The sequence below is a fragment of the Aspergillus udagawae genome, assembly GCF_001078395.1.
Source record: "Aspergillus udagawae IFM 46973 DNA, scaffold_2, whole genome shotgun sequence".
Taxonomy (NCBI): Eukaryota; Fungi; Ascomycota; class Eurotiomycetes; order Eurotiales; family Aspergillaceae; genus Aspergillus; species Aspergillus udagawae.
This window is the reverse complement of record NW_025091265.1, coordinates 395,422-420,144: the sequence shown is the minus strand read 5'-3', so window position 1 is coordinate 420,144 and position 24,723 is coordinate 395,422. Positions and strand designations below refer to the sequence as shown.

General features: G+C 48.1%; 10 protein-coding genes and 1 non-coding gene across 11 annotated transcripts; 5 read left to right on the top strand and 6 right to left on the bottom strand.

Annotated features, from left to right (window-relative positions):
* Positions 1 to 409: 409 nt before the first annotated feature.
* Positions 410 to 1,430, bottom strand: Aud_002463 (ceramidase; the record flags this gene model as incomplete). The annotated part of the gene is made up of 5 exons (XM_043287431.1): positions 410 to 575; positions 645 to 762; positions 817 to 1,101; positions 1,176 to 1,319; positions 1,376 to 1,430. The coding sequence occupies 5 exons, from the start codon at positions 1,428 to 1,430 to the stop codon at positions 410 to 412; spliced, it is 768 nt and encodes a 255-aa protein (XP_043143366.1).
* A 921-nt stretch (positions 1,431 to 2,351) lies between these two features.
* Aud_002462 (GNAT family N-acetyltransferase) lies at positions 2,352 to 3,008 on the bottom strand (the record flags this gene model as incomplete). Its single annotated transcript, XM_043287430.1, has 1 exon — positions 2,352 to 3,008. One exon carries the CDS (start codon positions 3,006 to 3,008, stop codon positions 2,352 to 2,354), a length of 657 nt encoding a protein of 218 aa, XP_043143365.1.
* Positions 3,009 to 4,302: 1,294 nt separating this feature from the next.
* On the top strand, positions 4,303 to 5,197 carry Aud_002461 (uncharacterized protein; the record flags this gene model as incomplete). Its single annotated transcript, XM_043287429.1, has 2 exons — positions 4,303 to 4,442; positions 4,498 to 5,197. The coding sequence occupies 2 exons, from the start codon at positions 4,303 to 4,305 to the stop codon at positions 5,195 to 5,197; spliced, it is 840 nt and encodes a 279-aa protein (XP_043143364.1).
* A 66-nt stretch (positions 5,198 to 5,263) lies between these two features.
* Positions 5,264 to 6,369, bottom strand: Aud_002460 (putative short-chain dehydrogenase/reductase family protein; the record flags this gene model as incomplete). The annotated part of the gene is made up of 3 exons (XM_043287428.1): positions 5,264 to 5,387; positions 5,449 to 5,724; positions 5,783 to 6,369. The coding sequence occupies 3 exons, from the start codon at positions 6,367 to 6,369 to the stop codon at positions 5,264 to 5,266; spliced, it is 987 nt and encodes a 328-aa protein (XP_043143363.1).
* Positions 6,370 to 7,166: 797 nt separating this feature from the next.
* Aud_002459 (uncharacterized protein) lies at positions 7,167 to 7,610 on the top strand (the record flags this gene model as incomplete). The annotated part of the gene is made up of 1 exon (XM_043287427.1): positions 7,167 to 7,610. One exon carries the CDS (start codon positions 7,167 to 7,169, stop codon positions 7,608 to 7,610), a length of 444 nt encoding a protein of 147 aa, XP_043143362.1.
* Positions 7,611 to 8,658: 1,048 nt separating this feature from the next.
* Positions 8,659 to 10,607, top strand: Aud_002458 (putative MFS sugar transporte; the record flags this gene model as incomplete). Its single annotated transcript, XM_043287426.1, has 8 exons — positions 8,659 to 8,730; positions 8,778 to 8,829; positions 8,880 to 9,135; positions 9,190 to 9,438; positions 9,488 to 9,732; positions 9,778 to 10,165; positions 10,219 to 10,349; positions 10,402 to 10,607. 8 exons carry the CDS (start codon positions 8,659 to 8,661, stop codon positions 10,605 to 10,607), a joined length of 1,599 nt encoding a protein of 532 aa, XP_043143361.1.
* Positions 10,608 to 10,784: 177 nt separating this feature from the next.
* Aud_002457 (pepsin-like aspartic protease) lies at positions 10,785 to 12,200 on the bottom strand (the record flags this gene model as incomplete). Its single annotated transcript, XM_043287425.1, has 3 exons — positions 10,785 to 11,141; positions 11,188 to 11,506; positions 11,569 to 12,200. The coding sequence occupies 3 exons, from the start codon at positions 12,198 to 12,200 to the stop codon at positions 10,785 to 10,787; spliced, it is 1,308 nt and encodes a 435-aa protein (XP_043143360.1).
* Positions 12,201 to 12,792: 592 nt separating this feature from the next.
* On the bottom strand, positions 12,793 to 13,554 carry Aud_002456 (type 1 glutamine amidotransferase domain-containing protein; the record flags this gene model as incomplete). Its single annotated transcript, XM_043287424.1, has 1 exon — positions 12,793 to 13,554. One exon carries the CDS (start codon positions 13,552 to 13,554, stop codon positions 12,793 to 12,795), a length of 762 nt encoding a protein of 253 aa, XP_043143359.1.
* Positions 13,555 to 14,087: 533 nt separating this feature from the next.
* Positions 14,088 to 15,361, bottom strand: Aud_002455 (putative integral membrane protein Pth11-like; the record flags this gene model as incomplete). Its single annotated transcript, XM_043287423.1, has 6 exons — positions 14,088 to 14,338; positions 14,396 to 14,466; positions 14,525 to 14,898; positions 14,952 to 15,019; positions 15,068 to 15,104; positions 15,164 to 15,361. The coding sequence occupies 6 exons, from the start codon at positions 15,359 to 15,361 to the stop codon at positions 14,088 to 14,090; spliced, it is 999 nt and encodes a 332-aa protein (XP_043143358.1).
* A 5,662-nt stretch (positions 15,362 to 21,023) lies between these two features.
* Aud_002454 (uncharacterized protein) lies at positions 21,024 to 22,133 on the top strand (the record flags this gene model as incomplete). Its single annotated transcript, XM_043287422.1, has 1 exon — positions 21,024 to 22,133. One exon carries the CDS (start codon positions 21,024 to 21,026, stop codon positions 22,131 to 22,133), a length of 1,110 nt encoding a protein of 369 aa, XP_043143357.1.
* A 317-nt stretch (positions 22,134 to 22,450) lies between these two features.
* Aud_002453 lies at positions 22,451 to 22,522 on the top strand. The gene has a single exon. It is a non-coding gene; the product is annotated as a tRNA-Ala (tRNA).
* The last annotated feature ends 2,201 nt before the right edge of the window (positions 22,523 to 24,723 follow it).

Sequence of the window (24,723 nt, the reverse complement as noted above, 5' to 3'; positions counted from 1 at the left end):
TCTGTCTGTCACCTTGTTGGCCATGCTCCTGCCACGTACACCTGCCTCTATAGATCCATGAAATTCCAGACCGAGGGTGCAGCATAACCAACACTGCTGGTTTATCATGGACATGGAACTTGGTAAATTGGAGGTAGGGTCTCAACGCTAATCGACTCAAGAAACCTCGAGGTACATGTCCAGAAACTAAATTCAGCAATATTTCTGGATATCATCACGCCCCGTGACTATGGGAGCAACAACGGTCGCCGGACCGCGCATGATCCTGGTATGGAGCAACATTTCCAACTCTCCAAGTTCTATAATATTAAGCTGTCTCAACAATGATCAATGTATATAGCCTGGCGAAGAGCGGAGAGACAAGGGAAAACCCTAAGCATGCCACCACTAGTGTTCTATAGTTATATGCTCATGCTTGTTTCTTGTCCGATCCTTTTCCCGCGAAGACCGACTGAGCAGCCCACGGAGCAGGCCAGGCCAGGGATCCGGGGATATCTTTGTGATCGTCTCCCGATACAAGATGGTCAATAACCGCGATGAAGATATAGGCGCCAATTCCCGTGCAGATGTGCCACCTGCCAATTTTCGTATCAATTGCTTCATCCAGAAAAAAGTGGGTAAAACAAAAGAAGCCTGGTACATACCACCCATGAAGCTCCAACAAAAAGGCCCAGGGCAGACCCACCGTCTCCCGGATGCTCTTCAGGTAGGAGCACATCCACCCATCAACCAGCCAGAGCCAGTACCCCAGGTTGAATATAACTTGCCGATGAAGTTAGCAGGAGCCCAATGTCGGAGTAAGCTGGAGTATATCACCAGCGCCAAACCGCACCATCCCCCAGATCTGCCTTCGAGCCTCCGAGCCCTCCCGTGTGCGAGCGTTGATCATTCGCATGGTAGAAATTCCGATGGCGGTTACGGAGCCAACGAAGAACACCGAGTGTAGGAGCATCTCATCTGTCTTTACGTGGTAAATTACTAGGGCGAGAAGGGTTAACCCCAAGATCATGCCCACAATGATCGTCACCCTGGGGCTGGCATTGGCGGCCATGACGCGGTGGAGCACCGGGGTGGTTGTGAACAACATGGAGATGTCGTCCACTGATGAATAGAGTAAGCCAGAGAAAAGTATGAGAGTAGAATAAGGAAATGATAAAAAAAAAAAAAAAACCTACACATCTGCGTGTGGTACTTGAGGCTGACGTGGAATAGAGCTGAACAAATTCCCACTGCCATTAAACCCCAGTAGGGTACGGTGCGAAGGAAACCAGCATTTGGTTTCTGCCGCAGCTGGTAGAGCCCATAGATGGCGTAGATTACTGAACGTTCTTCTCAGTGGGATCGTCGTCTAATCCAAAACAGGAGAAGAACTTACTGTATACTACATTGGTCAAGCTGTTGATGAATTCTGCAACATATCTGGTTACCATGTAGTCCTACTCCAGATCAAGCAAGCCATTAGCTTGATAAAATAGATTTTGATGTACGGGGGCTCTGATTCATAGCTACCTCCTCACAAAAGCTGTAAGACGCGAGTTAGTTGACAATGCTTAAAGAGTTGTCGGCACGGGAGGCTGAGTAGAGAGCACGGACTTGGAGTTTGACGTGATCGGACCCCAGAAAGGGATTCCTGAGTCATCCGAGATCATCTTTGCTGCTTGTAGATTGAGGGAATCTGTACTACTGGAAGTTAAAAGAAACGAGTCTCATGAAGGCAAGAGACACAAACACAAAGAAAAGCGAAGGAGGGGCGGTGGCAGGCAACGACAATAACCCACTAGTGCTTACAGGGGACGAGAGCTGATCAACCCTGGAGCCAAATCATGACGCAGGTAATTAGAGTTAGTCGGCAAGGGTAGCAAAAAATAAATGAATCGCCACCATGTCTCTCAGAACTATCTGATTCCTCCCTTTTCTCTCAATCTCCGCCTGCGTCCTCTTGGGTTGAGGGCAATCATCTTCTGGACGCTTTTGCAGCAGGAATGCTGCTCATCGATGTGGTATTGCTCTAATACAAAGTGAATAGAAATAGATTGTCAAATCATACGCGCCTATAGCTGGCTAGTTCCATAGGTACCATCTTTTTGGGTCTGAGCCAAACGTGCATCGCAAAGATTCTGTGGTAATGAAGCTGTGCGTTCAGCACGACGCAGAGCTCAATATTATCCGATGGCAAATTACAATGTTTAAAGGTTACAATGCATTTTTGCATCTCTCAGCCATGACAATTTACCTCCAAGGAATTGACCGGAGGGATAAACATACGCCCCTTCGGCCGGTTGACGGACTCCAGTCTTGCTTAAGAATGGTCCAAGTCTCGAAAATGTGGACTCAATCCTCAATTGGCTGCATTACTTTTCAGTGTCCAGAATCATCCCGACAGTCTGGCGGCCACTCCACACCACTTCCTCGTTGCACTTCTGGAACCCGCATCGTTCGTAGAGTTTCCTTGCAGCTTCATTGTCTGCTTCAACCAGTAGGACCAACAGAGTTTGCCTTGTAGCAGAAGCGCCCCGGGCATATTTGGCAGCCTCTTCAACAAGTCGACGACCATTTCCCCTTCCTCTCGACGCTGGAAGCACAAACATGCCGGCAATCATATACACGCCGACAGCGTCTGTATCATCCGCGGGTGGTGTCGTATACCGATCGCCTTCTGTAAATACCTTCCACGGCGCGCTGAGATCAATTTCACTGCTAAACACGAATTTCGGTCCTACGATGGTCACAGCTCCCAGCCATTCCCTTGACAAAAGCGCTGTCAACGCATTGGCCGATGAAGGAACGGTTCCATCCTCCTCCAGGGCGATAAAGGTCCGTGCCTGCGGGTTTTCAATCCGGGAGAGCCACTTTTCGTATGGAAAGTCTGCTTCAGTCTCGTACTTGGATGAAAAGGCGTTTGGGTCTTGTTTGAGGCCTGCTAAGCGGAGATGTCTGTACAGGTTGACGATTTTGTCCCGTTCGCTTGGTGCGGAAAACGCCTGGGGAATAAGGGCAATGTTAGCCATTGTTGCGGTGGGCTTCAGATGGCAGAAGTTTTGCATCATCAGCTGAGGTGTTTATGAATTATATACTTCGTATGAGTCATAAGATCACAATGAGGTCGCATTAAAGACAGGCTAAGTTATACGAGCTCCAACTACCCTAGCTGGCGATGGAAATTAGTTGGTGCTAGCGCATCTGGCGTGACAAGGAATCAATTCACCCTTCAGAAATCTGACAGATAAAGTTCAAAGATGCCAACTGAGGACATGGTAGATGGTTAGTTGTACCCATGTCGCCGAGGCTAATCAGCACTCAACGCAACAAGCTTGCCACGAGTTATCGATGGCGAAGTGTACTTCCAGGCTCAGAAATTCCTACTCACTCCAGTTTCTCGAGTTACGCGTCAATTCACGATGAAAGCTTGTGACTCTCTGGATGACAAAACAAACAAAACCTCAGGAACTGTGCATAAGCCTTCAAGGTGGCAGGAATACACGCCTCTGGTGATTAGCTCCGTTAACTCCGACAGCTCAATCTCACCTCGACGGAAAATCACAAAATCATCATTCGATCTCTTACCACTCCTTCTTCGTTGCTTAACGTGCGCTGTGTCCCCGTACCGTGTCCCAAACGAGCAAAATGTCCTTTGAGTTTATTGACAACAAACTGTGCATCGATCAAGCCGCTCGAAAGCAGATCCGTCGCCATGTGGCTATGGGGAAAAATAGAGGCAAAACAATTGTGCGATCATCGAGAAATCACGCGTCTACGACGACTATATCTTCATTTCATCCCTCTGGCATAATAGGAAAGGAGGCTGGTCCGGTGAAAGGGAGTTCTCAGATTGAACGGCCGATAGATGATGGGCTGGACTTTCCAGCAGCAGTATTTGGGGAATCGAGGGCGCTTGTGAAACAGGGTATAGCCATCTCCTTCACTCAACGTTGTATAGGCTGTGCTCATGACCTGTTTTCCAACATGCAGTCGTTGGATTCCTATGCGCCACACGATACGCGCCTGAACTGAGCAAAGCTCTTGAGTTTACAGATCATGCTGCTTCGATGTTTGTGCGGTATATATTTATTGATGAAGCTTGTGTGTTCAAGCCAACGCATTGTAATGACCCAGGCTGACGGCTCCGCGGCAGGCTTCCATTGCGCCGTGGCAACGTCCATACTGTGCCTCAATAAACTCGTCACCAAGCAAGAGGGTATCCTACAAGCGATGAGTCACATATCCCACACGTTTCGCTTGATCAATCAACGACTTTCCCACCAGGAAGCGATCAGCGATACGACCATGGCAGGTATAGTAAGTATGGCTCAGTACGAGCGTCATCAGTACCAGTATCAACGAGGATTTGTCCACGTTCAAGGTTTACGAAAAATGGTTCAACTACAAGGCGGGGTATTGCAGGTTTCGAAGAGACATCATATGCTTGTTCAGAAAATGTTGCGGTATGGCCCTTGATTGAAAGCACTACACATGTGCCAACCATGCTGACCATTGTAGTGTTGATCTTGAGTATTCTCTGCAGCTGGGTTCAGCGACACTATTTAGCCTGGAGGACGCCATCAAGGAAAACAAGACGATACATGAACTCTACGGGGACCTTAAGCGACAGAATCACGCGGGTTCCAGCAAAGCTTATCGGCCCCCTTTGCTGGGAAGTCTGCACCGCGATATTCAAGGTATCTTCATTGATGTGGCATCCCTTGCTTCAATCCTCAACGACGCAATGCAGGGCGTCAGTCCCAAGCTGAATTCCTGCACTTTTCACAGTGACCTGCTCGTACTTGGTTATCGTTTGGTGAATATGTACACCCTGGGTGGGTGTCGTCCCAAGTGCACAATTGAGAACGGAATCCACCTAGCGCTGACTGCGTTTTTGGTTACATTCTTGCCGGGACTAGATCGTCGTATTGCCCATAATGCTCTTCTCTCTAAGCTACTTCTCGATGCTGCTCAAGCTTTCTCGGATGACGGACTAGATATCCAGGAAATATTACTCTGGATGCTTTATATTGGAGCCGCGTCATCGTCCCAGCTGGGGGCTCATCCTACGTGGATTTCGAAATTAAAGGGGACTACCGATACTCTGAAATTGAGGACATGGGAACAAGTCCAGGACATGCTTGCGAAATACCCATGGGTCAACGCGGTTCACCATGCTGCTGGGAAGGCCCTGTGGCTACACTCCAGTAAAAACTAATTGCCAAAGAATTGAACACCGGATCTCAAACAGAGCAGCCGCAATCACAGCTCGCAGACGAGTTCCTCATTTCAAGATTCGTTCTACGCATCCAGGCTCAATGGATTCCAACTCTTCGGCAATAGTTTCCCAGCTATGCTGTTGCCATTTCTTACCTTCTTCATCTGTCACCCAGCTTGGCACTGCATTCCTAGACAAACGCCTCTGTCAGCACCAGTCATTGCAGGTCCCGAGGGAATATTGCGACTTACTCTCCGATTTCGCAGGAATGAAGCAAACATCCATGGCTCTCTTTTCCTGCCACAGCCCCGTGAAGAAGCGTGCGGCTACCATCCTCGGCAGTCCGTCCATATTCTGCGTGGAGCTTGGCGAGGTCCTTCCTAAATTGTGCTGGTGCGTTGCGACTCAGGTCAGTCTTGCAAAGTCCTGGACACACCAGATTCAACACAACCCCAGTGTGGTCCACGGGTATCAAAGTTGCAAGATAACGTAGTGCCATTGTGGTGAAGACCTTGGAAAGTGGATATCTATTTCTTGTCATCAGGACGAGCTAAAGAAGTCTAGCCTCGTCAGCTGAAAACTTACGTTCGCATCGGCGGAATGTCATCTCCATCCATCTTCTTCACAGGATCATCCTTGATATTATCCCACAGATCTTTGGCATCGAATCCAACTCGGCTGGTCACAAGGGTCAGATGGGGTACAATCCCATAACGCTGCGCACTCTCCCTCATTTTGGGCAAAATAAGCACAGCAAGAAGGAACGTGCTGAGCACATTGACAGTGACAGCCAGGCCGTGACCTTCAGCTAGGACGCGCTCTGACACCGCAACAGCCGCATTTTCGATCACAGCATCGATCCGATCAAGCTCTGCAGTCGCCTTCTGCGCAAATGCCTTGACAGAGTCATAGCTTGCTAGATCAAGCGACCAGACCTCAGCAACACCAATTTTTCCTGTGGATTCTTCGATTTCCTTCTTAGCCTTCTCGCCCGCGCTGAGGTTACGTACGGCGAGGATGACTTTTGCAGCTTCGAGACTGACCAAGTGCTTGGCTGCCTCAAAGCCTAGGCCGGTGTTGGCACCGGTAACAATGTAGGTACCACCAGAGCAGGTTTCGGTGGTAGCTAGAAGAGGGAGATTCCGGCGTTGAGTTTGAACTGCAGAAGCCATGACGTGTAGATCTCTGATATTGGAGGTTGTTACACAAGTGATGATATTCAGAATGTAAGAATGATGTTGGTGTTTGCTCCCATCTCTACACGAGCCAGGGCTGGATTTTATAGCTGAGTCCCTGAGCTGTTAGCATCATATAGTCGGCGTTTACGGACTCAACAACATTGCTACGAGCGGATTTTTGATCTAAGTCCGAGTTGATTGACGTCTTTGGACAGAATTACCTATGGAGTAGCCTCAAAATGTGACAACCCAGCCAATAGGAGACTGGCTTCCTAATCGGGAAGGTCTTGGCGCTGTCGCGGTACTATGCGGCATGGCCATTCCCCGGCGTCTTTTGACATGCGAAGGCTTGCGTCCGTGCAGATTTGATAGTATACGTGATTAGTTCCTGAGAGAGCGCGAAAATATCGCTAGTCGCGACCAGAGTGGCATACGCCTATCTCTCCTCGTCAGTATAGTTGTTCCGCCGAGTGCGCGGTATGGTGAATCGTCAATATCACCGAATAGACCTCGTTCACTATGGGGTCTTGATTCGTGGTATGTGTCTCAATGGGAACCGGCGTTAGGTTGATCGTATCTTGCTGAGATGTATAGATAGGTCTGTTCGGGGCGTTGCGGAGGTTCTTCTCATCAAGTGACAACGTCAACCTACTTATCCCGATGCTCGTATTCGATCCTGACTCACCCGATGAGATTCATCATATATATAGAACACTTTTCCCAACTTATCCAACGACCATCTTGCGCACTTAGTCTCACAATTACAGCCATCTTTGCAACCATTATCATCAATGTTCCCTTTCCGCCCAGTCAATCTCCCACCGCATGTGCTGGCTACAAGCACCGCCATCATAGGCCTGAGCCTCTACGTCTCGCTATTTCGCAACTCGCCATTGAAACACCTCACTGGACGCGACGTCTTCGTACCAGCACCTTCTACCCGCCGAATCGCAGACACCAATGCCCTCCTCGGCGTCGTAGCATGTGCCCTGCAGCTGCCGTATTTCCTCTGCTCGTACATGCCCATTGAAGAAAATCAGTGGCTGCACGTCACTGTGCCGTGTAGACTGGCTGTTTCCGCCGCTCTTGGTTTGAATCTCCTCTTGCGCGGGCGCCGCATGAGTGACGAGGGTTTCTGGGAGTTTTTGGCGCTGGGAGTTACGGATCTTGTGGGTGCTGTGATGCTTGGGTGGGAGCTGGGGAGGTTTGATGGGATGGTGTCGGGATTTGAGTGAACTTGGGATTTGAGCAGGCTTCTTCTCAGGTGAGGTAGTTGGTGTGTGGCATAGTGTGATATTCAATGATTGTATCCTTGATGTCATCGTTTGTACAATGAGAGGCTTCAGCTGGTTCAGACTGTAAGTCTAGAAGAAGATGCTTATATTTCGTGTATACGTATTCCCCGGGAAGTGATTTTACATATGCAAGCTTAGATGAATCGTCCCATCATATTTGAGGAGCACCATCAGTCAACCTGCGTGAGCTAGCTAATACATCAGTCGAGTTATATGCTACTGCATATGCTCTCAGCGGACTATTGGAGTTATTTTGACTAGCACGCAGTATTGTACTCTGTTTGGTATGGAACTTAGGCTAAAGTGGGTGCCGGATCGGTCATTGTACCTGCCGGATCCGGTAACAATGGGGCGATCGCGGGCGGGGGAACCTGGAGAACGGGATTCTGGGGTTCCTCCCCGCATGTCGGGCTTATTCCGAAGGCTAGGAATGGGACATTCACTTGACAGAGTCGATGTCTATCAGTAATAATATCGCTTAGCTGACAGTTTTTCTGTTGGAGTTAATGACTACCAAAGGGTGGTTAAAATCCTTATCAGAAGGCTTGATCTGCGCCAGCAGTGTGACCTCGGGACGTCATATTAAAGACTGTTACGCAATCTGGATAGAGGCAAGAAGCTCACCTATAGTAATATATTCCGCTCTCCCATGAGGGACGCCCTGGGATAGGTCTACACACCATGGCACTTATAGTACCCTGTAAATTGTGATTGTCCCGCAGCATCGTGAATGGTTATATGATTTCCAAGGAGTTGTCTTTATGACAGACACCTTCGGATAGCCATGTTACCACGTCCATGTTCGGCTAAGATGCTGACACAGGATGTTACCCCAAATCCACCTGCGAAACCTGCACTGTGGGTCTCCGTCGTGCAGATCGCTTCTCTTTGTCCTTTCTGTGGTGGTATATAAGGGTGCCATATCCATCTGCCGACATGCTCATCGAGGTTATCAAACGTATGCTCGCGCAGCTCGACATAGCAAAATATGTTAACACCAGAGCGCAAAAAGAAGCCCTACTTCGGGCTCACCGGAGGATGGCTCACGTTCTGGATCACGGTGAGTACTGAGAATTTATAATCAATCTCATACTAAGACCTAAGCAGATTGCGTGTGCTACAGACATGACATTGTTCGGCTATGACCAGGGGGTGTTTAGTATGTATATGATCTAGTGCATCCTACCAATGGGCTAATAAGTCCCTTAGGCGGAGTCGTCGTCACAGAGGACTTCCTAGTCGTCCATGATCTTGTCGGGCCAACCAAGACGAAAACCCTATCCACCGTTACGGCCATTTACGACGTCGGCTGCTTCCTCGGCTCGATTCTAGCTTTCATCGTGTCCGAAAGGCTCGGTCGGAAGAAGTCCATTCTTCTTGGAACAACCATAATGGCGGTCGGTACTATCCTTCAAGCCAGTTCTTACAGCTTGGCGCAGATGTTCGTCGGCCGAGTGATCCTGGGGTGAGGAGACCATTAATCGAGCTACATATAATGGCACAGAGCTGATATCTTTAGTATTGGCAACGGAATCAACACCTCTACAGCGCCGGTGTGGCAAACCGAAACTGCCACCGTCAAATGGCGAGGAAAGCTGGTCATCCTGGAAATGGCACTCAATGTCTCTGGCTTTGCGCTAGTCAATTGGATCAATTATGGTCTTTCTTTCAAGGGTGGTGCGCTCGCATGGAGGCTGCCCATCGCACTGCAATTTTTCTTCATCTTTGTCCTCTACGCGACTGTACCATGGCTTCCTGAGTCTCCGAGGTTAGCTGTTGCGTCTTGACCCCGACGATCCACGGCTAATACGCTTTAGATGGCTTCTGTCCCACGGCAACAATGAGCAAGCCCTCGATGTAATTTCCCGCATCGAGGCCAAGCCAGCCGATGATCCGTACATCATCACGCAGTACAACGAGATCGAATACAGTATTAACTACGAGCGTGAAAATGCCGTCTCCTGGACTGATTTATTACTACGGCGCCAAAAGACAAATGACACTAAGACGTTGCGGCGGATCCTTCTCGGTGCAGGAACTCAGGCTCTACAGCAATTCCAGGGTACGGACCTCCATACAAATACATGAACGTGGCTAATATGCACAGGGATTAACATCATGTCCTACTACCTTCCTCTGGTGCTTATTAACTCCGTCGGCTTGTCGAACAGCATGTCGCGCCTCCTCAGTGCCTGCAATGCGACATCTTACTTTGTGTTCGCCTGCGTGGCAGTCATCATGGTTGAGCGCTTCGGTCGAAGGGGCTTAATGCTGATGTCGACCTTTGGCCAGTTTGCATGTTTCCTGATCATCACTATTCTCCTTCGATTTGCGGAGAACGACGCAAGATATGGTACCGCTTCAGTGGCCTTCTTCTTTCTGTACTACATTGCATTTGGAATTGGCATGCTGGGTGTTCCTTGGCTGTATCCGACGGAGGTCAATTCTCTTCCTATGCGCACAAAGGGTGCAGCTGTCTCGTCTGCGACGAACTGGTATGTCACTATCATCTTTCTGGTCAATGTGTCTCTGTATTCACAATACACAGGATCACGAATTTTGTCATTGTCGAAATCACACCTATCGGGATACAGAACATTGGGTGGAAATTCTGGACTGTGTGGACTATCACGAACGCGGTTTCTCTTCCGATTATATACTACCTGTACCCGGAGACCGGTGAGTGGAACTTCTTGCAGTAACCCATCCGAAAGACGCTGACTATCTCTAGCAAACCGGACTCTGGAGGACCTGGACGCATACTACCGTTCAAATCCACCGCTGATTGTAACGGGAGACCCAGATGCAATCTCGACATGCCGGCCATTGAAGTATATCCAGCACGAGGATGAGGAACTACAGCGGCAGATAAAACAGAGACAGTCGACGGGGGACGAAATTAAGATTGGCTCGGCTACCGTGCAGCATGTGGGATGATACCAGATCCATATATCTCTGCTCATGCCAGATTATTTGAAGCGATAGCTATGAGGGAAGCTCATCAAACCATTACATAAGACCTTGTTGAACAACATATCATGTTTAACAACATATTACGCTAGACAGATTATAAACGGTCTATATCTATAATTCTATATGCAGTTTGTCCAATGCTTAAGCACTCGCCGCAAATCGCATCTCTGCGGCCCCGACATCGAACACTGCCACCACGTTTCTCAAAAAAGTGCCTCCCAGGACAAATATACCCTGACCGATATCTCCTCCAGCATTGATCCCGCTAATGCAGATTTTGTTTCCCGAGTCATCCTTCCCGGCCGGCAATATCATATCCGTTGAATTGATGTAGAATGTCGAACCCCCGATTGTGACACCATGAACTGGCGCTTTCGCGTTACAATCCACCACATACGCCCCCTCGTAGTCATTATACTCCGCCGGGGGAATAAAAGCCGCGTTGACAGCGTCCGCTATGGAGTTTGGGTAGTAGTTCATCGTCGTTCCTGAGTCGACCTGTGATTGTTAGCGGGGTTCGAGTCCAGGACCGGTACACCCTTACAAGATACTGAATGTCACCACCAGCGTCTGGCAAACTGTCGTCGCCTACCGAGACTCCATCAATATTGATAGTGTAAAAATCATAAGTCCTCGGATAGCCTCTGATGTCCGTGATTAGGATAGGCGTGGCACTGAAATTCCCTTTGATGTCGACAGGCGGCAATCCACCAAGTGCCAGATACCCGGCTGCCGTTCCACTAGATGCGTTACGGCTCATCACTATGCTGAAGAAAGGATCAATGAGACCCTGTTCGTACATGGTTGCAAAAATGGGGTTGTAGAGGCTTGGCTGCGTGTAATCAGTTGTGTAGGCGTTCGCGCTGTACCCACCGTCAGTTGACTATCATAACAATAGGACCGAGTAACCCACAGAGAAGAATACGCGAGACCCATCAACCCCGACGTGACACCGTCGCCGTACCAACCCGCATAATCAACCACTCCAATAGTCTGGTCGACCGTGATGCCGGCTAATGTTACGTTCTCGGTACCGATAATACCGGAGAGGATCTCCCCGTCTGCGTACTTGACGTCCAGATACTCGCCGTCGATTTCACCAAATGTGGTATCAGGTGAGTATGCCTGCCCGAATTGGCACTCTGACTGTGCGACCTCCCACCCGCTTTCAGGGTCGATGCATGTGAAATCATCTCGGATGACCCATAAATCACTGGACCCTGTGTCGACGACCACCTCGAATGTCTGATCGCCGATTGTGATTGCTGTTGCCAACCCGCCTCCTTCGGCGAGGGAGACTAGATTTGCGGATCCGGTTCTAACCTGGCCGTTGAGATCGACTGCGCTGCGGGCGTTGCCCTTGTTGTCGATCTTGATGAGCTCAAGGACATGTGGTGTTGTGGTCTTGTCGGTAGTTGGGTTCGTGAATGCTGATGGCTTCCAGGTGCTTGTGCTGAGGTCCGTTCTTCGGGAACGCTGAGTATACAGAGGAGATGCTGCTGTACATGACGCAGAGGCGAACAGGTATAGAAGTAAGCTGCTTGTTGAGGAATGCATTGTGACTTTCTTTGATACCAAACTTGGTCTTCAGGCAATAAAATAGCAGGTTGCATATGCCCTCCTCCCCTCACTGCCAACAACAGAAAAGTTCATGGTTAAATATACTTGAAGAGTTCAAAAAATGAAGTGGTTGACAGTGATATCTTTGATCATCTGCCATGTTGACGGCAACATTCTTCCGCATTCGTTCCGTTCGTCAGCCTAGAACAGAAATTAAACAACATTGACGATTGAAAGCAGGCATAGTATATCTTCAAATCGTAGTTATTACTTTTATCTCAAGAAGGGACGCTAATTCAGTAATTTTTTTGACTTCTAAATCATGCAGCACGGATCCAAAATATAAAATCCACTGTTTTTGATGCCAGAAGAGGAAACATGATTGGCGTCGGAGAAGGGCTTATCGATAAGCACATGATAAGATAACGAATGGCTAAGAGGAGAAAGAGACCAAAATAGAAACTGGTGACAGCCACATTCCGACGCATTTCCGTTTCCATGCTATTCGAAGCAAGGGGCTATCACGGTTTCGGCATCGAAGCGAAAGACTCGGCCCTGCCGACCGGGAAGTAAATACCAGTACATGAAATCAATGAACACTAAGCATCCTCAGAAACTGATCCCCCAACGCATTCGCCGCCTGAGGATTCCCCCCAGTCACCAACTCACGGTCAACAGTGATACTCCCAACCTTCTCTCCGAGCCCTTCGACCATCTCAGCCCCCTCATTACGCAGAGATGACTCCACCTTCTTGATTTCCCCACCCAACATCGTCTCCATGACCTTCTCCTCCATATCACTCCAGCACGTGATCTTATACCCCTTATAGATAAACGACCCATCCCCCGCCTGCTTCGTACTCAGAAACGCAATCGGGCCATGACAGATCGACGCGGTAGGCTTGCTCTTCTCGTGGAAGTGCCGCAGCACCCGACCCACCTCCTTATCGTCACCTAGATCCGAGAGCGGCGCGTGTCCCCCTGGGATGAACACCCCCGCGAAGGAATCCAGCTCCGCATCGCTAATGGTGCTCAGCGGCCTAGGCCGATTGAGACCGTTCTCGCGCTTCATGCGGTCGATAAGCTCGTTCTCTCGCCGGCGTTCGTAAACGTTGCCTGCGAAGGCGAGGAGGGATTCGCTGAGGGGGTCCGGAGTGGGTTCTAGGCCCTTGGGCGACGCGAAGGTTACTTCGTAGCCGGCGTCGATGATTTTCTGGAGAGGTTTGGCGAGCTCCATGAGGAAGAAGCCGGATGGGTGTTCGACTGTTTTGCCGGCGTCGGAGCCGGAGGTTTTCTTTAGGGGGAAGGATTTGGCGTCGGAGAGGATGATGAGGATCTTTTTTGCGGCCATGATGATGTGATTATGAAGTTGATTTGAGTGCACTATCGTTTGAGATCGAGGAAGGTCAAGAGTTGTTGTTATCCACTGGCATATATAGGAATGGCGGAAGGTGACATCGGGATGACGTAGGTCTTGGAACATGGACAGGACTGACATGCATCTTTCATGAATAGGTCATAGTATGACTAAAAGTGAGCGAGGCATATTAGCACAATTTATTAAAGCAGAAAGTAGAACGGGGGATTCTCGGGTACTGTTGAAAGTGCTTGTTCCGGAGCTGATGTCGGCATGCCGGGTATCCTGCGGTGGGCCTCCCACCCTTCGAATTGACTGACATGCCTTTGGTTTCTAAATGTGTAATCATAGAAATTCAACTTCATTTGCGAACAGCCACTTGGTATAATTTGTACATGATGATTGGAAAAGTATATATCAATGAAGAGAAGGGAAGTTAACGAAAGGCAAGTACGGCTTTACTCGGTAATGAAACATGCCGCAAAGAAAGACGAAAAGTGACCGAGAGAGGAAGACCAAAGAAAAGACTATGCTTTAGTGCATTCAGTGTGATGGCTGTACTGAGTCTGAGTGGCATAAGCGTAAAGAGTAGTGGCTTCTGACAGCCCGTGGGATCTTCTGAAATTGCCCTCTTTGGACTCCGGCCGCGGCGATCCGATCCGAGCCCAGAATTGTCGGTGGGCGACTTTGAATAGAGGTTTCAGGTTGGGAAGACACGCCGCTGTGATGCCTACCGCTGCTTCGATGCACGTCCAGACGACGACGGGAATTTGGTTGTCTGCGCAGATGAATGGTTAAATGTAAGAGCAGGACAGCGGACAGAATTACCACTCACAGGTAATATCGGGCCCAGCCTTCGTGAACTCGATCATAGCGACCAATCGTACAATATCAAAGATCAGTGTCCTGGAGTGCGGTTAGCGACCCGAGGCCCAAGACATCTGGACATGGACATGCAACTTACAGTCCGCCAACCATGAACACTCCGGAAAGCAAAAGTCGCTGCGTCTTCGAGATTGGTAGAGCCCATACAACCTTCAATGGCATGATGAGTATGATCAAGTCTGTCAAAATATTCGGGATCTGCTGTCCATAATAGAATTTGGCCGGGTCGATACACGATCCCTCGATCGAAGGCTTCCAGAACTTCTGCACCGGCAAACACATCAAGGCACCGACCAGGAATATACCTAGAGCCCAGAGGATGACAAACGCCGCGATAGCATTGGCGACGATAATCATGCGAGGAACCGAGAAGAGCCGTTTGTATAAGGTGAGAATCGAGAGCTTGATGAAAAGGATACATCCGGTGTACACGAAGGAGTTGGACCATCCGATCTGCCAGGTCATGTCAGCACTTGTCCTTGTGCAAATTCAAATCGCATACTTACCTGGAAGTAAACTTCCAGGTTTTTCTGAGGAATCATGTCTATGTGTGATCCTAAGCCATTGAACAAGACTGCATCTGGTCAGTAGTCGAACTCGCAAAAGAGCGCGGAAAACTCACGAATGGTCACTCCTATTGAGCATCCATATTTGAAGAACTTGGCGATAATCAGCTCACTTGTGGCGAATCTTTCATACACAAACAAATCGATCATACCAAGGCCACGACAATCAGATAATCATCGAGGTACAAACTCGTTCCATTGATCTTTCTCGCTACCAGGCGCAAGACAACGGCAGCTGTGGATATGATGAAGGCAAAGTACAGCGCAATGATAATAGACCGACGCAGGTTCTCGTTTGGATGTTGAAAGTCGCCAGGAGTGCCATTGCCGGATACCTGATCGATTGACATATCGGGTGGTCTGTCCGAGTGTTCTGCAAAAGCGATGAAGGAAAGAAACGAGGGCTAAGATGAATCAACCGTTGAAGAACGAGCAAGGCGGCAGCAATTATTTGGAATCCCCAGAGCCATCTCGATGATGGAAACGGTGCTGCATATTAAAGGTTTCCCGGACGGAATACTCGGCTGTCATCGCTGCCAGATCGGTCACATACTCCATCTTTCTGTAGCAAGCTTTGCAGGGCCCGAAAGATTCAATATTCGGTCGCTCACACATCACATTATTGACACGCTAGCATCATGTTTGTGCCATAGACCTGTCCACAGAATTCGCGAGCGGCCGATCTGGCACCAGAAATGCGCCGTTTCCGCAACCTGGAGGGGTTACGAGCTCTAGCGGTAGTTTGTGGAAGAAGATCAGATGCTGATCACTACGAGAATCGAACGACTGAGCGCAAAGCATAAATAGTACACCGTTCTTTATCGATGCGAGTCATGATTGACATGTACCAAATGATGCAAGTGTCGGTGTGTTTGCCCGAATGTGGATCGAAATCCCTGCCAATCTGCGCAATTTACTACTATACCGGCTTGCCCTTGCTGGGCCTTACAGCCTTGTCTAAACACATCCAGGGAGGCCTGAACTTTCTCCGATAAGGTTGAAGCAAGGTTCCATTGCCGTGAGTGGATCAATCATTTGTCGAATATGATACATCATACTTCCCACCCAATTCTGTCCACTCATCTATCCGGATACAACGCCCGCTCGCTCATTGTTTGCTGTCTTACAAGAAATATCTTTGTTCGTTCACTTAATCGACAAAACTCGCTCTCTCCAAAAGCCGAATGTATTAAGCAAGTCCTGTTCTCGGCAGAAGTTAAGGCTTACGGACTAAGAAAAGACACACTTGACATGTCATATAAAATTTCTTGATCAAGCCGACCAATCTCCCTTGCTTGTCAATAATTTTCTATTATTCTAGAAGACTTGCCCCTGCGCTCCTTTCTCTTGCCTGTTGCGATGAAACACCTCCCAGTTCTTTCTTTGTACTTCTAGTTTTGATTCAATGCCCAGCCACCATGTCTCTTGGTGCCAGTAGGCTGTTTGTCCAAATAATAGTTGCCTAAATTGGTAGCAGATAGCTCGGGAGTATTCCGAAATTGTTGAAGTCTTGATATTTTGCCAATCATCTTTGGCTGGATCTTCTTTAGGGGTTTGCAGAAGACTGGAGCACACGACAACGGGATTTGGCTGCCTGCACAGGTGACACATGGATGCCCTTGAGCGTCCAGATGTGGATGGCGATGGTATCAGATCCAGTTATGCAAGATGAATGTGTTTCTGAATGTTAATTTGTCGAACTCGATGCTGGTTACACTGACCCTTCCGCAACGAGTAGATAGGTGGAGGCTATTGAAATCTAGGCTTATGAAAGGGCTCACCGCGTGTAGAGTAATCTAGATTCATTATTTGTTGTCCAACAATCAAACTCTGCTTTTCAAGTCTTATCCCCACAGGCTACAATGTGGCCACTTCTCCTCAACTTCAATGCAGCTGTAGGAGAGGTATGTGATCCGAAGTGCGTCTCTCTCCTAGTCATGACAAAGCATCCTGTTCTGAAGAGACAGAGCTCATCAACTAACAATTGATCATGCATGCATTATTCATATATTTCGCCTGCACAGTGATATATGCGGTCTGGATTAGAATTTCGCTGGATAACGTAAGGCTGTACCACCTCATGTTCAGGACATTTAGACCTGTATTCGATCCAAGCTTGATTTACATGGGTGCTTCACTTAGGCATGCAGGGATGATCGTGGTTGTTTACTTGGCACTGTTGTCTCATGCATTAGCGTAAAGATTAATGCTTGAATCTTTGTCAATTTCTTACATTCTTGGAAAAGAAGCAACGTGATGGCATTGACACAATGCGTATCCCGCCATTGATTAAACAGAAAGGGAACAGCGGCATTTTATCTATATGTCTATGGCGCCGTCGAGATGTCAACAATGCCCCCGCTTTCCTGCTTAGAGAGAAAAGAATCATCACTGGAGACGCTTGGAGAGAACCTGGGGTTCGCTTTGCTCTTCAGCTGAGTGCTAGCCCGATCCATCCATTTACTGTATTCGCATAACACGACAAGGGTAAGTGCCGGTGTGGAAAATGAAGGATGTGAAAGACAAAATGGTCCGAAATGTTTAGTCAACGTCATTCCTGTTTCTCAACTTTCGGGATCCTTAAGGCTTTCAGAGCAGTTGCCTCGTCTACGAAGTCAAGGTTCAATCAGCCCTGGTCTAGGCTGCTCTTCTCCCACCATCTCATTCTAGAGCGATATTCGAAAAATTGTGCCCAATGCTTCACGGAATGTCTTTGGACACGCTCTGGATCCTCGAATGCGGGCCATGTCAAAGAGATTACTTGAGTGCAGGTTTTTGTATCATGTATCAGCATGTTTAAAAGCATCGCTAATCAAAAGCTCTCTAATGTCAAAAACGGTGATGATTCCTTCTGGGCGGGAATAATGTTCTTCGATTCTTGTGGAGCATTGAAGGACTTGTTTTGTTCGCAATATGCTCCATGGCCCGTTCACTGCTTACAATTGTGGGAGGAGATATATATGTATATTTTGAGGCGCAGACCAAAGGGTAGCATTGCCCAGCTAGAATCCACACACTCCACGTTTTAATGGCTAAAAAGGCCTTAAACCAAGGGCTATCTCTCTATGGACCGGAGAACTGAACAATAAAACACCTCAAAGAAACAAAACTATGGAAGCGGCGCATTTTCGTTCTCTGAAATGGCAGACGCCGAGTACCGAAGACGCTCCGGTTAACCAATCATAGATAGACCTTAGCTGTCGGATCCGACAGATACGAACCATCTCCGGACTCCACATCGATGGAGACTCCTGTAACGTCCCTGGCTTTGACGGTTCCATTGATACTTGGTATTCATCTTAGGTCTAACAGGCCGGGCAGCAAATACATTGTTCGGGCAGATGACCGATGTAGTCGGCATCGATTCTTTGAAAAAATGTGAAGAGCCGAAGGGACAAACCGGTTATCAGTCTAATTACCACGCGTGATTTTGAAGTATAGCCATAACAAAGAGGGCATTGCTTCTTTGCCTCGGATAAGTAGTAACGTTGGGCTGTGGCAGGCATCTTCATAGACACCACGCTTAAGGTACCTAATCCTCAAGCAGTGGGGCCATACACACGTGAAAGGGGTAAAGCCGGGTTTCCCATCCGCCCAGATTAAAAAGACTGTCTCTCCCTCTTCGAATTGATCGACTCGTACCCAGCATCATGAACCTTATCGGTTTCTCTGACCTCGACCTGCTGTAAGTAAATCATTTATGCCCGATATACTAGCATCTACTCGACTCAGCTCTGACCGCCATGCAGCAAAACATGATCATCACACGCGGAATCTCGCTTGTCAACTTCGCAGTTGCGTCCTCGGCGCTCGCGTTCCAGGTCTTCGTTCTATATCCGTGGCACAATCAATTAGACTCCGAGTTCAAGGCGCTGAAGGAGGAACATATTCGAGTGCTGAACCAAATGAATCGAAGGGCTGTGTCGCAGTGACGAAGCGTCCAGGTGGTCGATTGATGGGCACGACCCAATCCAACGCGTCGGTGATGGCATCAAACAGAGGATAGGAACGGTATAGACTCGGTATTCTTCAACGCAGGTGGCTCTGTGAGAGTGATAAAGATGGGATAATACAGAATTCAAAGCTGGTGTCCGCAAGGCGAGGTCGGTCTGAGAGTACCGATGTCCGGGCTCCGTCTAGACAGTATGCTGCATCTCAGGCGATATGATACCGGGTGTGTTCAAGTACTTTTATTCAGTATCGGTACCTCTCTGGAAGAAGGTCCCAAATAGAGCGGCTCAATCCAAACATCTATTCAAACTCAATCAAATTCGGCTCTATAAGCTGTATTGTGAGCTGTGGTTTTGGACAGGGTGGTTGCTGCAAGGCTAGCGGTACTCGTCCCGATACAAACAGCGCGGGCTGCGCTTTCCTCTAGATTGGCATAGCGCTGTATCGCAATCCTCCGTAGGCCAGGAATTCCATGCAAGGAGCTCAGACAGAGTAATCTCGTAGTGTGAGGCGAGATCATCACGTCCGTAGTCCATTCAGAAGGAATGAGCAAAAAAGATTGAGTGGTGTGCGGGTTGTCATATCATCATAAGCGCCACCTAACATGACGTACCTGAACCAGTTGCAGTTTGAGGCCGTTCCGGCTTCTGTGGCGTTCATCTCTGGATAGCAGTATGTCGAGGTGTCATCCGAGGGTGCTGCTTCTATTAAGACTCGGTTCTCACAATCCAGTCTCCTCTTTTTAAACCCAACTGTACTATTCTCATGCGGCAGAATGCAGAAACTGTTGCTCGATGACAGAATACAATTGGTAATGTTTGTATCGAGGCTCGGGTTCCAGGCCAACAGATGGTCAGTCGAGATTCCGTATAGGTAGGTAAGATAACCGCAGAACTTGATATACATGCTGAGGTTTTCGTATAGATAAACTGCCATATTTGCCACTGGAACTAAAGTCGAGAGGCTTTTGCGACCAACTGGTGGTCCGTGGCTAATGACTATAGTTGGTAGTGATTTTGCTTGGCTTACGGCAGTCCTTGTGCCCGTCAAGCACTCTCTTGAACCATTTTGTAGTAATCGCTAAAATTCTTCCAATGACCAGAAGCTACCGCTTTCTCCCATCCTGCCATTTTTCCCTTTGACATTACTGGCTGCAAGACAATCAACCCCGATAGCATTGCACAAACGAGCAAATTCTGCTCGGAATGACGGACTCGACCTGATCGTTGAAGTATGTTCTATTGCGAACGTGTGAAGCAACGACTGGAATACTTTCGATGAGGGATCCTGGTACGTATTCAGTGCGAGAAGGTGAATTGCTTCGTAGGGGAAACTGCCTGGGGAATGTCAGTCGCGGAATCCTCACATTCAGCTAGTACGCTCGTCCGTCAGAACGAATATCACCTTCTTCTACATAGACTTTGAACCCGCCCAGCCGTCCGCGGGCTCATTCACTGCCCTTTTTCAAAGAATCTTGCACGATGACCATGTATGGCAAACCACGAAACAGCGGACTCCAGGCAGTAGTTCCCAGCTATAGATCTTACTCTGACCCTGCTTCAGTTTTTTATTCCCCCCCCCCCCCCCCCCCTTTTTTTTTTTTTTTTTTTTTTTGGCTGGGCCATCTCCTGAGTTGCTCTTCACCAAAAGATTCAATTACCGTATCTTAGCGTAACTCGCACTGGTCGCATCTGCTTTTGGCGGATTCCTTGAGAGCAGGCAGTCCTGCGTGGTGCCATTAGAATTTTGCAATCGAAGGTTACCAGATATCTTGCAGCTTGTAGGTAGGTTCAGTCTCCAAATATAAAAGTTATAAACATAGAGGTCCCGAGATGTCTCGCACAGCATTGGGGAAAAGGGATCTCGATTGGGCTATTCTCAGCCTCGTCGGGCTGTTTTTGTGGGGCATTAGATACAGCATACTAGTACGGAGTACAGTAACTAGTATGAACTGGGACAAGATTCGTCCACTCAGGATCACTCAGCCCCTAGCGTTGATTTCTCTGAGTTAGACATGTCAGATACTTTACCAGGTAGTTCGGCCTCCTGAACGTCACCACCATGACATTCCCACTCTCTGATTTGCCCAACGAAATCATTCTTGCAATAGCCAAGGAGCTGCATTCAGAGAGCGCTATCAATGCCTTAGCTCGAACCAGCCGCCATCTCTACTCCTTGCTCAATCCCTTCTTATATCAATACCATGAGCACCCGAAGATTCCCGCTCTGCACTGGGCAGCCCAGGGAGGGTATTCATCTACCCTCATCAACCTACTGGATGCAGGGGTTGATCTTTATGCATCCCCGATCTGGTATCCAGATCAAACACACACACTTACTCACCATCCGCTTATAACTGCGATATGGAACGGTCATTTAAACATTGTCGAGCTCCTTCTGGATCGAGGTGGCATGAGCGAGAGGTTAAAGGAGGAAGATTACGAGTTGCCGCTGAATCGAGCTATATGGTACGGTCATATGCCTATTTTGCAATTTTTCCTGCAGAAAGGCGTAAATCCCTGGGATACCCGTAAAATTGAATCAGCTCTGGTTGCCGCGGTGCGCCGTGGCTGTCCAGAGATACTTAAGCTCCTGCTGCGGGATGCTGAGCATCGACAACTTCTTGACCCTGCCCGGCTGCTTCAAGAGCTCGGACACGCACTCTGGGTCGCTGCCCACCATGGCAACGACGAGCTAATTCATTTGCTGTTGGCAGAGGGTGCTGATGTGAATTTCCGGTGGGATGGCACAACTTCGCTAGATAGCGCAGTGATCAACGATCATTACTCCACCGCGAAAACTCTCCTGCAAGCTGGGGCCGATCCAAAGATGGTGGACTGCGATTACATAGGAACCCTCTCGCGAGCTGCAAAGCCAAGTGAAGGGATCTGGTTACGACAGGGCACTCGGCGCTACCAGCGTCCCCGAGACTCCAGTCACCTAGTAGTCCCATATCCGCAAGTTGTTAGAGATGAACTGGTGGCTATGACTCGTCTTCTTCTTGATTATGGTGCGGATGCTGCTGGGCCTGATGGTGCTACAGCACTGCGGATCGCCATGTGCTCGAAAAACCCCGAGCTCACCAACTTGCTCTTGGTGCACGGTGCTCGTGTTTTGGGAATCAATCGAACCATCCATGGTTCCAACGAAGAAAACGATTATTGGGTATGATATTTTTGGCTTCATAAAGCGCTAAAGTATTGAAGGGGCCACTGTCCAAAACTAGAATGGATAGTTAATATATTGTCATGGCTATCCGTCAGCAGAGCACTGTCAGCTTCGCTCGAAATGGTGACACACTTCTGAAATGACTTGTGGCAGGATAACTCCCATTGAGTATGTTGCAATGTTCACACATTTTTTGTTGTTTTATACAGAATTAATGTGGGCGAACATCTGGTGAAACCAGAAAACAGAGAGGAGCCGAGTTATATGGACTTGCGTGTTTTTCTAGTATTGCAAATAACGCGCACGGTAACTCAACAATTGGGCTTGTGGTTTAGTGGTATAATACCCCCTTAGCATGGGGGTGGTCCGGGGTTCGATTCCCCGCGAGTCCATCTTTTTGTTTTCATTTTTCCATGCCTCCGACTCCATGATTATCTCTGCCAGGCTCGAAGGCCGCGGTGTTCCTCTTCGTGTTAAGACCTTTTCCCTTTTTGTTCTTATACTTTCCGACTTTTGATCTTCCTTATTTGAGGTGCGACAGGCATTTTGCCGCCAAGGTCGCAGGTGGGCACAACGGTCCAAATCGTCCTTACTCAGTCCAGCTTTGAACTGTTCCAGAAAGGTACACTGCTTCAAAGTAGGTTAGGTCAGGGGTCGCAGAGGGAAGCCCCTGAAGCCATATTCAGTGTGAACACCAGATCAGGAAGATATACGGCAACTACAAGGTGTTAAAATAGAGTTGCTAACACTAATAAGTTACATAGCAAAACATTAGAATAAGGATGGTGAGGGATGTTATATCCCCACACCCTGCCCCAGGAGGTTGAGCAACCAGGTGGCAGCATAACAAAAGCACTAACGGAGAGTAAAAAAGCTCTACTGCAGTACCAGAAGTAACTGACAGTTGACTAAAATATAAATCCCTGCCTTTGCATCTCAAAATAGGGCAAAGTTGTATTGTAAGAGACCAAATAAGCCAGGGCCTAGCATATCGAAATGTATATTAACTGCAAGAGTCCCTTGGGACGAATGCTACTGACAACCGTTGATCATCTCTCTGTACGGGTTTTTAGTTTGATTATACGGAAATTTATTGCAGTTAGTCATTACCACTTACTCTATAGCCTGTGTCTGCACCCTCAGTGAAGACTTGTCTCCATCATTGCCTGGGATTGTGAAAGCCCTGGAGCCTTGGACTGCGCTCTGATGGTCGGTGCTTCTTTTATAGTCGTTTGGAGTGGTATGACCTCCGCGGAAGCAGTACCCAAACCAGAAAAGGCATTTCGGTTTATCACCACTGTTAATTGCTAACCACAGGTAAGTATATATTATTGAACCTCAGATTTGGCATAGTTTTCCCTACCAGCGAAGGAGAAAGTGGATGTGCAAGCATCAAACTGCTTGCACTGCTCTTTGATATACTCCGCCCAGGTATCCGCTGTATATTTATCGTAGTCAGTACTGTAGCCACTAATCACATTTGACGGAAACAGCTTTGAGCTTGGAGTCCAGTTATCTGGTGGTGGGAGAGGCACAGGAACAAAGGGATCATTGGAGTAAAAGGGATATGGCAGCCCCATCACACAGAGGGGGCTGGCTAAGAGGATATAAGAAAGCTTCATTCTGCCGTTGGAACTGTTTAATAAACGGTATAATACTATGTAAGAGTTGTTAGTTACTTCATGCCCTAAGTGGCCGTTTAAATAAGGCTCCGTTCTGGAGTTGCGTCATTTTCTGTAATAATTTCCTTTCATTTAGCTGGAATAGTAATATGCATCTAAAAGTTGAAGTACTAGCCGTCATGGAAACGTCTCTCAGATCTAGAATAAGCGAAGGCTAGACAGATCATTCTGTATCTACTCGTCACTCAATCCGTTGCGTTCGGCAAACGAACCAGTGGATGGAAGTACCGCTGGTCTACTCCGTGTGGAATGCTACATTAGAAATGACCTCATGTAGGGTTTACCTATCATGCGATGCTTTTTTAGAGAACGGGCAGCAGAATAAAGAGTTTATTTATGGATTATCCGCAAGTTAAGCTTATATCACACCTAGGTCATCCAGGCAAAATTCGCCTCATTTATATCAACTTGACTCCAGTGGCTAGCATTCCGGATGCGGAAGCCATCTTGTCTTAAGAGGTGTGCTACTTCTCGCCACTTGCGCTTAATCGAACTACGGAGAAATTTTTAATATGATCTCAAATTACTGAGTGGTGTCGTATGCTTGAAAGTTTAGTTAGTAACCTTTGTTCAACAACCTGTTGTTTGTAGTAGAAATGATCAACAGAGCTCTAGCATTGCAGGTACTACAGGAAATCTGGTTGTTCAGAATCAACTATAGAGAATGCACGTCAGCTCACCAAGGGATCAAGCTGTTGCAAGATGCACAGCCCATGAACTCAAGCTTCCGGTTCGAATGTCAATCACAGGATTACAAGAGCAGACTATATTTACATAACACATGGATGTACCCGATTGCAAGGCCCCCAGGAATTATTCTCCTTCTGCATTGTTTGCAACAGTGACTGATACTCAACTTGTGTGAACTTCTGATTAACCTCTGATTTCCCGCACGAGTGCAATTTTACTGA